This window comes from Mirounga leonina, unplaced genomic scaffold (genome assembly GCF_011800145.1).
Source record: "Mirounga leonina isolate KUSES-001 unplaced genomic scaffold, KU_Mleo_1.0 Mir_151, whole genome shotgun sequence".
NCBI classification, from domain to species: domain Eukaryota; kingdom Metazoa; phylum Chordata; class Mammalia; order Carnivora; family Phocidae; genus Mirounga; species Mirounga leonina.
This window is the reverse complement of record NW_023270377.1, coordinates 22,192,976-22,206,617: the sequence shown is the minus strand read 5'-3', so window position 1 is coordinate 22,206,617 and position 13,642 is coordinate 22,192,976. Positions and strand designations below refer to the sequence as shown.

The 13,642-nt window shown below is 32.9% G+C and overlaps 1 protein-coding gene across 1 annotated transcript in view; it reads left to right on the top strand.

The window, feature by feature from the left end:
- SPAG16 (sperm associated antigen 16) overlaps positions 1–13,642 on the top strand; it is a 944,389-nt gene that overhangs the window by 693,295 nt on the left and 237,452 nt on the right. The window contains exon 15 of the mRNA XM_035007221.1: positions 4,650–4,776. Coding sequence (XP_034863112.1) covers positions 4,650–4,776 — 127 coding nt within the window. The remainder of the gene's footprint in view (positions 1–4,649; positions 4,777–13,642) is intronic.

The window sequence follows — 13,642 nt, the reverse complement described above, 5'->3', positions numbered from 1 at the left end:
ATGAACTTTGGGTAATTATGATATGTCAATGTAGGTTCATCAGTTGTAACAAATGTACCACTCTGGTAGTAGATGTAAATGGGGGAGGCTGTGTGTGTGAGTGGGGAGGGAGTAAATGGAAAAACCTCTGCATCCACCCCTCAATTTCACTATAAACCTAAAATTGGCCCCCCAAAAAATAAAGTCTTAAAAAAATACAGGGCAGTTTTTATAAACATATATCTTCACTTAATCATTGTACATATGTATTATATATTTTCAATCAGTGTAATCACAGTTTAGCATAAACTTTTCCATGTTTTACACTGTTTCTATAATTATTATTTTTATGCCTTCATAATAATTCATCCAGGATATTTATTCTTTCATACTTCAATTATTTATTGAACATTTACTATGTGCTATTCAAGATCATTGGAATGTACTCCTAAGCCAAGGTACCTTCACTTACAGAATTTATAACATTTTCATGTGCACAGTTGATATATAATCATTCATTTGACTTTTTATCATACTGTATAACTCTTTGAGACAAGAACATTATACATATCCTGTTATTCAGCCTTGAAGAACCTTTGCAGAAAAGAAGTAATGTCATGGACCTAAACATATTTTGGTTATTTACATGCTGTTGTTGTTGTTCTGTAAGTCGACTTCCCAAAAGAAAATGAGAAAAATAAAGGTATAAAAGTATATATATATAACCTAGTGAGTTGAACCAAGAAACTACTTATCTGATTCATCAGGGTGAAGATCTAGAGCGCAATCAAACTGGACCTGTGTTTTCCATAATAAATTAAGACCCTCTATATTTCTTCCTGACATGCAATATAAAGATCAGACTTTCATATAGGATATTTTATTACTATATGACATTTCTTACCCTACCTGAAAAATAGCCTCTTAACCCCAAACTGATGTTAATGCCCAAGCTTCTAAAATTTGTTTTTGGAAGTCATATGGAGCCATAAAATATCTTTATATTAAGGAATACTATTGGTTTATGAAAATAGTTTCTAATTATACATTTAAATGAGAAATGATCTCATTAGCATCCCAGTTTTCTCCTTTTCTTTCTTTGTTTTACAACATATAAATATGCTGGGAACCTCTGTGCAGAGAGAGAGCAGTTCAGTCTGCTTGTCTCCTTGGTGCCATTGCTGTCAAGTTTGCATAAACGGTGCCTCTAGCAGTTTTCTGGGTCCACGAGGCACAAGGCTTATTTCTTCCATATTAGGTTATTACAGGTTTCACTTGTTTCCATTTTATTTACTCATAAATAGTGCTACATTAATTTTTATCCTATCTTTTTCTAATTTTATAATACATCTCAGAAGTATGAAAAATTTCAAAAGTATGAACACTCGTGATCCTCAAGACATATGCTAAATGTTCTCCAATATATTTCCAGCAGTCTAGATGAAGCTAGTTTGATTTTATGTTACTATACTCTAACTTATAATTAACTTTATGTCTATATGGCTTTTCTCACTATAAGATCTTTAAAGTGGAAGTAGCAAGGCTTTAACAGGGGCAATGAGCAGTCATGACTATTCACTTTCACCTCAACTACACGTTTTGTCCACTTTGCTAAATTCTACCTGCTTTATATAACTATTTGAATCTGTGATCACAAAAAACATTTTCTTCTGAGTTTCAGCTCATTTAACATTTCTATATTGGGGGGATTCCTTTTAAATTACATATAGTCAACATTAATTACTCTCTGTTCCCCTTATATTCATTCATTCAATGGTTATTCAAGATCAAATGTCAAACACGTTGCAGAAACTCTGCCAGGTTCTAGGGTTTCAGTGTCACAAAAACAGCCATCTATCTGAATCTGAGTGTTTTTGACAGCTTTCTATGCAACCACCTTTCCTACCTTCTCTTCCTCAGTATCAGTACTGGCAGGAATGACAATCAGAATTCTATTTTAGGAAGGTTCCCAAAACTCCTTAGTCTTTACTTTTCTTTAAGAGTGTCATACAATTCCACCTCTCTGTAAAAAATATTTTCTACAAAAATGATCTTTCTTTGTTTAGGTTAAGGACCTAACTATAGCAGGCCTGTGCTTTCTTACCTGACATAAGTTGTAGATAAAATGTCTGCCTTTTCCCCCAGGTTGTCAGGTAATCCCTTTTCCCCATTTCTCCAACTTCAGATCCCTCAATGCTCGCATTATGCAGTTTGGCTAGGTAGTGTTTTAGTATGTTCTTCTATATCATGGAAGGAGATTGGCAGGTGGGCTTCCAGTTCTCCTGAGATGGGAGGAGGAGGGATATAAGGTTTTGAGGATAATTCCAAGTTTCTGGCTCTGGGATTCTCTGCATTTTTTCTCTTTTTTTAATCTAAGTGATTCAGAACTATGAGGGTTAGAACTAATATTTATCTTGAGAATGCTATGGAAGAACTTGGACTAAAATAAAACTTCTAGGTAAGCCCCAATGAGGCATTCATCATCTATTGATTTAACAAATGTCTTTTGAGTTCTACCAAGCTCCTGCATTGCAATAGGCACTGCATCTGTCTCACTGGCTAATGGAAGCATAGTTAAGCTGTCCTTTCACTACCAAGAATCTCTCAGTTATCAAATCTAAACACAAACTTATTTCTACCACTTAGTAAGTCGTTATATTTGTTTTACTATAATGTATACTTTGTCCTGACTTTTAAGTGCCTTGGGAAATGTAGAAATTTGCCTAAATGATGTTACTCAAAATTGTTTAAAAAGTATGTACTATTTACTAATAAATCATTTAATATAGTATTGGGTTCATTAAAAACATTTAATAAGTATTGACCCTTATTATTTTAATATTATCAAACTGTTATGTATCGATCAGTTGGCAGCAGTGGAAGTTAAATGTAAAAAATATTAAAACTATTTAAACACTCATTTTCACCCCCCAAAATGATGGAACTATTTTTTAATGTATTTCCTCACATTTTAATATTTAGTGATATAAACCACACTTGAAGGTTTCTATAACCTCCCTTTAGTGAGTGAGAAGGGCCTCCAAATTAAGTTACCATTATAATTTACCTATTCTGTTCTAAAGTTGAAAAAAAAAGATTTCATTCTGTCATCTCTGAAAGATATTTGAAAACCCTTATATCTGGAAAGGGTTTTTTCTAATTTCTAGCATTATTTCCAGCTAACACTGAGAACTGGTCTTTTCTGAAAATTAAATTCACTGATTCTTCACAATTCTTACAATACATGTTTACATATTTGAAAACATTCCAAGTTCTCCATGTTCCTTTTAAGTCATAAAAAAGATTAAACATCCCATTTATTAGACTGGGGACAAGGTTGTATTGCTTTGCCAGTGACAACTCTTAAAGAATTTTAAAACTGATGGCATTTGTTGCATTACTGACTTGTTTAGGGAAAGACAAAGAGTCCACTTGGACTGTAATACAAAATGCACATTTTTTCCCCAGAAAGGATAGAAACCAAGAAGTAAATGAGAAAAAATATCATGTTATCTAGTTAAAAAGGATAAGCATAATTGTACAATAATCAAGTTATTTTTAACATTTTAGAATATTTAGGAAAAAAGCGAAAGGATGATTTTTGACTTGACATTAAAAATAATTAAGCTGGAGCTGAAAGGGAAACTATATATCTAATTGGAAACAATATAAAGTATAATCACTTATCATAAATGTTATGTATGAGCCTGATATGGCCAATATTCATTTTCAGTTGGACAACAAAATTAAATGATACTATGATAAGAATGAGTAAAGATTACGAGCTGCTGGACAGCAGAGACCCCTTTTACTCATCACTATATCCTAGTTTCTGACGTGAAGTGAATGCTCAATAAACATTTCCTGAGAAACCAGCAGAAAGGGTATAGACAGACCTTGAGCTTCAAACTGATGGACCCAAGCTGGTACTTCTATACTGGGAAAATATCTGCCCCTATTCCCATTACTCTTGAATCCATCCACGATTCCTTTTGTTTTCCATCCCCTTTATCCAGTTATCTTCTTCCTTATCCCATTGCACATTACCAAAATAGCCCCAAATATTTCTAATAATTTTGTCTCACAGATCACAATATGTACTCCTTCCTTGCCATAGATTTCACTTGGCCCCCGTTCTTCTCCCACCACGATAAAAACTCTTCTTTCTTTGTGTGTATTTGTTTTCCTACCTCTGTTTTATTTTTACTGTATCTGAAGTATATAAATCATCAATGCTAACAAACTGCAAGTATAGAGTGAGGTGCACTTTTAGTGCAATATTTTCATGTATATAGTTTTATGTATAGATCACATATATCATAAACATTATATATATGTGTGTATATATTAGAGAGAGAGAGAGGAATTACATGGGTATGTACATTTTTATTTTATTATATATTCGCATATAATTAAAATAATCAAAATGATTTCCTGAAAAATCATCTTCCAAAATTTAGTATAGGATTTTATGTATATGTAAATTATCATTTTATAACAATTTTATGTCCAAGACAAAAATACAATGAACACTTTAGAAGAGTGCATTCTCATGGATTTAATAAAACTGTAACACAAATCTTCCTTGTTGACTAAGTTACTATATATATTTATATATATGTAATATATGTGTGTATGTATATAATTTCTCTTTTTTTAATACTTTAAAGGGTCACATGATAGCATCCTGTGATGCTTGTGGAGTAACAAAACTATGGGACTTTCGGAAGCTCTTACCAATTGTGTCCATTGATATAGGTCCAAGTCCTGGCAATGAGGTGAACTTTGATTCATCAGGTAGGATCTTTTTTGTTTAACATTTGTGACCAAGCTTACAACTTTAACATTTGTTCTGAAACTCTTTTCTGTTTCCACTTTAATTTTACTGTGTTTCCTCCTATGTAAATTTTTGTTCTAATACTATATTCGAATATATTATATTTTACATTATATTTCTTATTATGTCACATTATGAGAACATTATATTTATCATATATATAAAGGAAGAGATAATAGAGGAGATAAGTGTGTAATGATATAGATAACACAAATTCCTAGCAGTGTCATGAAAAATCTGGAGTCTATATCCTTTAGAATCACCATCCAAGGTAAGTAAATTGGGTTTTTTGAAGGCAAAATGGCTAAGAGTAGAGAACAAAAGTTTGGCAAAACTTAAAATACATTTTTAATGGAATATTTTAGTCTTATAATTAATAGATTATTGTATATCTCTTAATTTTATAATTTGAGATGTACATTCATCTTATTGTTGCATTCATGTGCAACAATAATTATAACTGATAATTTTAATATTTTTTCATTATGTTTAGCATTTTTTCTGCAGTAATATAAACACTGTCAAACAGATAAAATATTTTACACTTGCTGTTAATGAATAGTGTAGCAACATACAGTGTTTCCAGTTATCTATTTAAAAGATTAAAATTATAGTTACATCTGTATCTTTAATGAGAGTTTACGCTAGATAATGTGTATCTATTATTAGATAATATAACTTTCCTTTGCTACCATCATACATGTTTTAAACCTTGTTAAATTTTGTGAGTTTTTTTTAAATCTTTGATACTTATTTGTAGTAGATCAAAGTTATAGAGATGGTAATTTTAGATGAAGAAATAAAGATAAAATACATATAAGGGAAATAATAATGTTTTATTTAAAAATTGTACATACTAATTCAATAGTCCAGAAGTATATATATACTAGGAGCAATTCTAGAGATATAAGATAATTGTGTGTTTTTTTTAGGACTGGTTTCATAGGACTGGTTTCATGTCATCCCATATCTAAAATTTAGAATTCAGTTAAGTTTGTCTTTTTAACAAACTTTAAGTTGTGTTTCCATTACAGATTGGTATATGAACCATACTAATAATACTGGCTTCTTTAAAAATGTTTTTAGTAATGTTCTTGACATTAAACCATCTACAGTCTGCCAGAATTAAAAAAAAGAAAACATTGTATAGAATAAAACATCCCAACTATGAGAATTTCATTTTATAATGTGAAGACCTATTAAGATTTCAATTTAGGGGCGCCTGAGTGGCTCAGTCAGTTAAGCATCTGTCTTCGGTTCAGGTCATGATCCCAGAGTCCTGGGATCACCCAGCCCAGCATCGCATTGGGCTCCCTGCTCAGCGGGGAGCCTACTTTTCCAGCTCCCTCTCCAGGTCCCCCTGCTTGTGCTTTCTGGCTCTCTTTCTCTCTCTCAGTCAAATAAATAAATAAAATCTTAAAAAAAAATTTCCATTTATATTTACCAATTTACTGAATCTGCATTGACATTATAGTTCTAAAGGAACTTAGTTTTATTACATATGTTTAACAAAAATTTACTGGTCAAAAAAACCCCCAACTTTGCTGGTCATGTACTTTGATATGAAATATCTATCTTTGTATCTGTACACAGATATGTCAATATATAGACATATATGTATATATATATGTATGTATATAATACTATTATTTTCAATGACAACCAGCTTCTACTTTAAGACATCCCCCCCCCCCCCCGCCATGGGTTCACCAATTAAAGTTAGTTAAAAACAAAACAAAACAAACAAAACACCTATGGGGTGCCTGGGCAGCTCAGTTGGTTGAGTGTTCTACTCTTGGTTTTGGTTCAGGTCATGATTTCAGGATCCTGAGATGGAGCCCCTTATAGGGCTTTACACTCAGTGGGGAGTCTGTTTGAGATTCTCTCCCTCTTCCTTTACCCCTCTCCCCCACTCACAGGTAAACATGCACTCTCTCTCTCTCTCTCAAATAAATAAATATTTTAAAAAAATATTTAGTTTTAATGAACGTCTTTACATCCTTAAGTCCCTTTTTATTATCATGAGCTATAAGTCAAGCGTTCATGTCCTTGAATTTTGAATTACAAAATACAAAAATTTTGGCTGTATTTCTAGTAATAGAAGTTAAAGAGTACTTTGAAATGCTGTACAACTAATAAGAGATATGTATTTTACTGTCATTAACTGTGTTGCTACTTGCTTTCTACTGTCCTTGTCAGCAGCCCAAATCTCTTTTCTATGCAGAGTCAGGCAAACCTAATTTAAAATTACCTTCATACAAATCAATATCATCTTAAAGTCCTTGGTACAGCAAACCTAGTTTTTCTCTCTGTGACTGCTATACTCTTGATTATACATTAATATTAAGAAAAGCATAAGAATCAAGGGCAAAACAATGAGAAACATAAAAGACAGAAAGTGTAAACTAGGGACCCTGTTAATGAAAACACTTTATCAGTTTGAGGGAATATAATTTCAACCTGACCTTCCCATCCCTTTGACCCTTTCTTCAAGGAACATACTACAATTAATTTTAATTCTAATGTGTTTGAGAAATTAATGTCATAAGCCTTTTTCTCATTGAATAGTGGGAAATTTGTGCTTCTGTAGAGGAGAAGTCTTCAGTGACTTTTCATTTAAAAAAGTTGAAATATATCAAAAGTTGATATAAATATATCAAAAGGAACTAGGGAGAACAAACAAAGCTCGCAGTCTGAGGGTCTGAACAGAAAGGTGAAAATCATAAAGTAAAATGCCAGAAGTTATGTTGGTAAAAAGAGAGTAGAGAATTGGGCGCCTGGGTGGCTCAGTTGGTTAAGCGTCTGCCTTCGGCTCAGGTCATGATCCCAGAATCCTGGGATCGAGCCCCACATCGGGCTCCCTGCTCAGCGGGAAGCCTGCTTCTCCTTCTCCCCCTCCCCCTGCTTGTGTTCCCTCTCTCGCTGTGTCTCTCTCTGTCAAATAAATAAATAAAATCTTTAAAAAAAAAAAAAAGAGTAGAGAATAGTGAAGTCAAGAGCAAAACAAAATCAAAATAAGGATAAGGACACATAGTGTCTCATATGAATTTATTCAAGAAAAGATTAAACAAAAAGTATAAAAGCATATCATAAAAATATTTGGACTATGAGGATAAAATCAAATCTAACTTAATAAGCTCAAAATACACATTAATTTGACATACTTTTATCTATTCCCAGCAGCTAGCAAATAAAAACATATATAATACAATTATTTTCCACAAAAAAACAAGAGTATATTGACACTATTGACAGCAATTAACATTTATCGAGGCTCACGTTAGGTAGGTTGTGCCAAATCATGTTTTTAAGTTGGAATTCTGTAACAGAATTAAATCATGCAATTATAGACAGTTAGGACTCAACTAGTGTGAGATAGGCTCTGGTCTGCTATCTCAGCTATGTCCTTGGACCTAAGGAAAAGATATTGAAAACATACATGTAACGTCATCATAATATCATATAATAAATGTAGAAGTATTGATAGCGTTCTGTTCTGTCTGTGATATTTAATACAAGGAATGTGAGTAGTTGTTAGATATTCTAAATAATCATCATAGAAACAAAAATGTCTAATCTTATTTCTTGTCTCTGGATCAGTTTAATTGAAAGGCATCTTGAGATCGTGAGGTGTGCTGTTTAAAAAGAACTGTTTCCATATACAATGACTTATCTTTATAAATAAGGAATTTCTTGTCATTGCAAATCCAACACCATATAGAAATAAATTGGAGTAGAGGTCACTGAAAGGCTGAAACTGTTGTCCATAACATTTGATTTCAAATTTTTATGTATATCAAAATTGCCTCATTATTTATTAACCTCATAAGTAAATATTTTCATTTTGAATTTATAAAAGTAAATATGTACCATGAAATAGCCTTTATCTATTTTAAAATTGAGATTCCTCATAGCGTATCATTTAAAAAACATATCTTTGATAAAAATATTTGAAAACCAGTCATGTAGGAAAAGAATATAGATTACAATTCAGACCCTTAGTTCTTCACCACCTTTTAGGCGTTAAGCAAATTATTTAATTTCCTTGAACGTAGTGTCCGAAATAATGGAGGAAATAATTGTCTTACAGTGTTCTAATGTGTTTCAAAGGGATAATGTATATCCTATAATGAGGAAATCCTAGTCTAGTCACCTATCATGTTTTATCTTAGCTGGAAGAGGTTTAGAAGTCGTCCCATTTTAGGGGTAAGAAAAATGTGCGAACACCGTGGTGTGCAAATAAGATGCCTAAGGCTGTGTGGTATCGTAGGTAGTTTGTAGTGAAAGTGTAAACCCAGTGAATGCTAAAAGAAACAAGGGTCAAAAACTCCTTTTCATGTAATATTAAAAATAATTTAAATGGTTAAGAAGTGAAGTTATATGAAATATTGTATATACATATAATTAAAACCAAAAGATTTAAAGATGTATGAATCATCATTTAGAATTTAGCTTTTCTGCTGTTGTAAGAAATCAGCTTCTCACACATTTAAAAGAGGAGTTGTATGTGGCACAGTATTATTTACATAATGTTTTATTTGCAAATATATTTCTTGTGACATACACAGATTATCTGTGTTTATAGATACATACATATATTGGTATTTGTAAAGGAATAAGTGTTCCTTTCTCATTAAACTGAGAGCATCCTGGTAATATAATGCTACATATTTTTGTGAATATTCACTATCTAAATTGTATCTCTCATTTGGCATATTCAAATGCCATTTGTTTTACCATTCAAAAATGTATTACTATTTCAGAAAATGTTAAATGGGATTGCGTACTGAAAGTAATAAAAATGAAACGTAAGAGTTTATACATAAACTTGTCCACATCTTTCATTTCATCATGTTTTTATGTAGTTTAGCAATACTTTTCCCTCCTTTGTGAAAGATAATTCCAGTATATTTGCAAAAAAGTCACATCCCTAGAAAATGCAGGAGCTGAAGTTTAAGCCAGCTGGGGACTTTCCAATAGGAAGCTTATCAGTATCACATCATCAAAATGGGCAAGGTTTCTCACCATTTGGAGACAATCCTAAATACTCTCCATAAGCAGAACCACAATATAAATGCTAAAATAGAAAAAAATGACCCTACTGGAAAATATGAAAAGCATCAGATCCGTCTGAAATTTTTCAAACATAATAAAATAACCTCAAAATCTTTGCTTCACATTGGATTTACCCATTTCTTTTAGTAAAAGCTACAGTTCATTGTTCTGTATTTAAAAAACAGATTGTGGTTAATTTCTTCTGATGAAAGCGGTGTAGCCTAATGGAGAAAGAACTCACTTGGAAGTTAGAAGCCCTGGTTTTGAATTTTGTCTCCACTCCTTACTAGCTGAGTGGTGTTGGTGAGATTTTTAAATATTTCTGAGCCTCAGTTTCCTTGTATGTGAAATATTAAAAGCCTATTGGGACTTCCACTTCAAGCCAAGATGGAGTAACAAGGAACAGATTTACCTTACCCACCTGAAACAACTAAAATATATGAAACAACGGTTTTCAGACATGGAATATTGAGCAATGAAAGAGAATAATATCTGAGAGAGGGAAAGTAAATAAGATGAACCCTATGCCTGCCCCTAGAATACTCATGGACCAATAGAAACCAAAGTGAAACCTGGCAGTCTTTCAGAGTTGAGGAAACAGAGTGGGCAGTTGAGGGAGGCCAAGCCAGCTCAACTCTGCAGCACAGAGAGAGGGTTCTGGAGATTTGCAGAAGATCCCCTCCAGTCTTTAGCTAAATAAGGATCAATACCTGACAGACCAAGGTCATGGGAACATCTATCTGAATACTTAACAGGAAAAATCCAGAGATCATCCAAGCCTAGGAATAGTTTGTATATCCACCAAACAAACTGGAACAACCTTGCAATTCAGGAGAACACTAGGTAGAGCAGAGATTGGTGACCTCTTGCCCATGGGCCAGCTTGACCTGTATTTATATATAGTTTTAATGGAACACAGCCACACCCATTTATTTACATATTGTCTAAGGCCGCTTCCACACTACAAGATCAGAGTTGAGTATTTGCAACAGAGACCATATGGCCTAGGAAGCCTAAGATATTTAATATATAGTCCTTTACAGAAAAAAAAATTGCAGTACTAGAGTGGTTAGAAGGGTATGAGCTGAGTAGTGGGGGAACATCAGCCCACACCTCTGGTTCTAGTCCCTTCGGCAATGTTTTTGAACCCTCTGAGTTAGCTCATATAAAGACCTGTTTAATCTTCTCTAAACTCAATGTAATTGTTACAGTTGTCCCTTTTTTATAGATGAGAAAACTGGGACATAGAGAAGTTAAGAACAAGCCCAGTGACACCTAGCTGATCAAATGTGGCATCAGAGTTCAAATCTAGCAAGTCTAATTCTAGAGACTAAAATTTAAACTTTATATTATTCTGCCTTTAATTTTACTAATAATATTCAGTTTCATACTGATATATGACCTTGTTAGAGAGATGATTCATTTGCTATGAATATTGAAGTAATTCCAGTGATGACCACTTAGCAGTGTTTGACTCAAAGCTGACTAAGGCACAGAATCCTGTCACTGGTTGTTAATTTGTGGTCTCTGAAAGAAAAACCACCACCACCACAACAACAACAGGAATCTCCCCAGAAAAATAAACTGGTAGTAATAACCTAATAATAATCTGCCAGGTTTCTGATGTGTCTTATGCACAAGGGGGTATTTTAAGTGCCTGTATCTTCCTAATGGGGACTAGAACTCCAAACCCACACTTCAATATAAATTCTTTTCAGAGAATCAGGCAGGGCTGGATTATGGGAGCACCTGCACGACCTCTCTTTATTTATTTAAATCCTGGCCTGATTAGAAACTGAAATAAGAATGGAAGAAAACAAGCTAGCTTGTTTTATCTCTAAGACACATGGTGGAGTTAACCTAAGTTGTTCCTCCTAAGAGCAAGCCCATTCTACCACATAATTTTCCCAGTAAAGAAAGCCACAAGGAGAGAGGATAAATTATGAGAGAAGAGGTGACCAGATGACCCTACTCAATTATTTATAATCCCATTATTTTCTCTCCAGCTTGCGTGGCTCTATTGTGTATACAAATCCATTTTGTGCATAAGTAGAATATGGGCCTCTTTGATACTGGAGAAAAGAACTGGGAGAACTGAGGAAATCAGATTATGTATCTCCCTTGGAGACCCAAGTGGGTGTTTAATGCCTGGAATGAAGTATACTATACTCTAGGAACTGGGCAAGGTGCTTGTTCTTTTAATCATCACAACACTATGAGTTTGGTTCCATTTCTCCTATTTTAAAGGGTTTTGAGAGCTTTATTTACCCATACCTATTAATAAATATACATGTTTGTACAGTCCTGTGAAAACTGAAATTGCATTTCATTCAATCTTTAGCTCTAGGAAATTGTAAATAAAAATTTAGAGATTCATAGAGACTGGTTATACTTCATCAGTAGGGAAAAAAAAAACCCTATTTTTTCTTTTTTTTTTTTAATGCTATTTCCTGTATTAGAAGCAATTTTATTTACCCTATAGCAAGTATGGAAAATAACATGCTAATAAGTGGGAACGCCTTGAAAACTTTAATTAAAGGCATACTGACAAAGATATATTAATTCATGGATAGCATTCATAGTTGTACAAATTGTTATGGCCATGAACTTGTTCTGATTGGTCTACCATCCACTCTGATTGATTGGTGGCAATGCCATAGAAGTTGCTAAATTTAGATTATCATCCCCAAAATGGACCCTAAATTCTGAGAACTAAAATGCATTTGGATTACATAAATTATAACAGATTAATATAAATAAGTTAGTGACTTTTTCAAAATATAGTAGAATTTATATGTGTTACAAAGTCTTGCTCTTTCAGATTATGTTTGAAAGGTTGTATACCTAATCTAATGACAACCTCATTGCACAAACTACAAAGCCTCCCTTATGGAATTGTACCCACAGTTTTAAAAATAATGTTTTCATATCACCAATACACACCAATATCTGAATATGGATTGATTTTTAGAAACATCTAGAAATTATTGTCATCTTAGGAGTCAGAAAAGAGCATTTGAGTGAAGCACAAGATGAGGCTTTAAAAAAATCATCTATGATTTGTAACCTGAAATTGAGCAGGACACTTAACCTCTGTTGACTTCAACTTTTATCATCTCTAAAATGAGAGGTTTGGGTAGGTGACTTAATCAAGTAGGTTTACAGCCAAAGTTTCACATTGTATTTCCCTGTATTCATTAGCACAGGGTGTCGTGAGATAAAAATAATATTCTAAAATAAAACTTAAATGCATTTTATACTACTTAAAACTTGAAAATAAAATATCCAAATATAAGTGAAATATTCCACTCTCCCTTGATCCAAAAGGGAAATATAATTTGTTATAAAAGTCAAGATTATTTAAAGATTGAGCCTCAAATTTAAATGAAAGCTGTATTTCTCAGCAATACAAAATTTTTATTCTTGCACTCCCAGTAATACATTTGGTCTCTGTAGCAATAGGAATTTTGGCAAAAAATGCATAAGTCCCAACGTTTTAATAAATTAATGACTTGACCAAACTCTTCTTATAGGACTATGTAAGATAATAAGAATATGGCCCATTCCGGTTAAATCAGAGCAGAACATAATTAATCTTACTAATTACAGCATTATACAGGTGCAATCAGTAACTGCAATTGCCCGGATGATACAAAAAAGTCATATTTGTGTTGTTAATTTCTTAATTTTGTGCAGTACTTTTAAAACAAGAATAGTTATAATTATTGCTTAGCTCTCTGGTATAGTTGACTACATAGAAGTATAAATGTA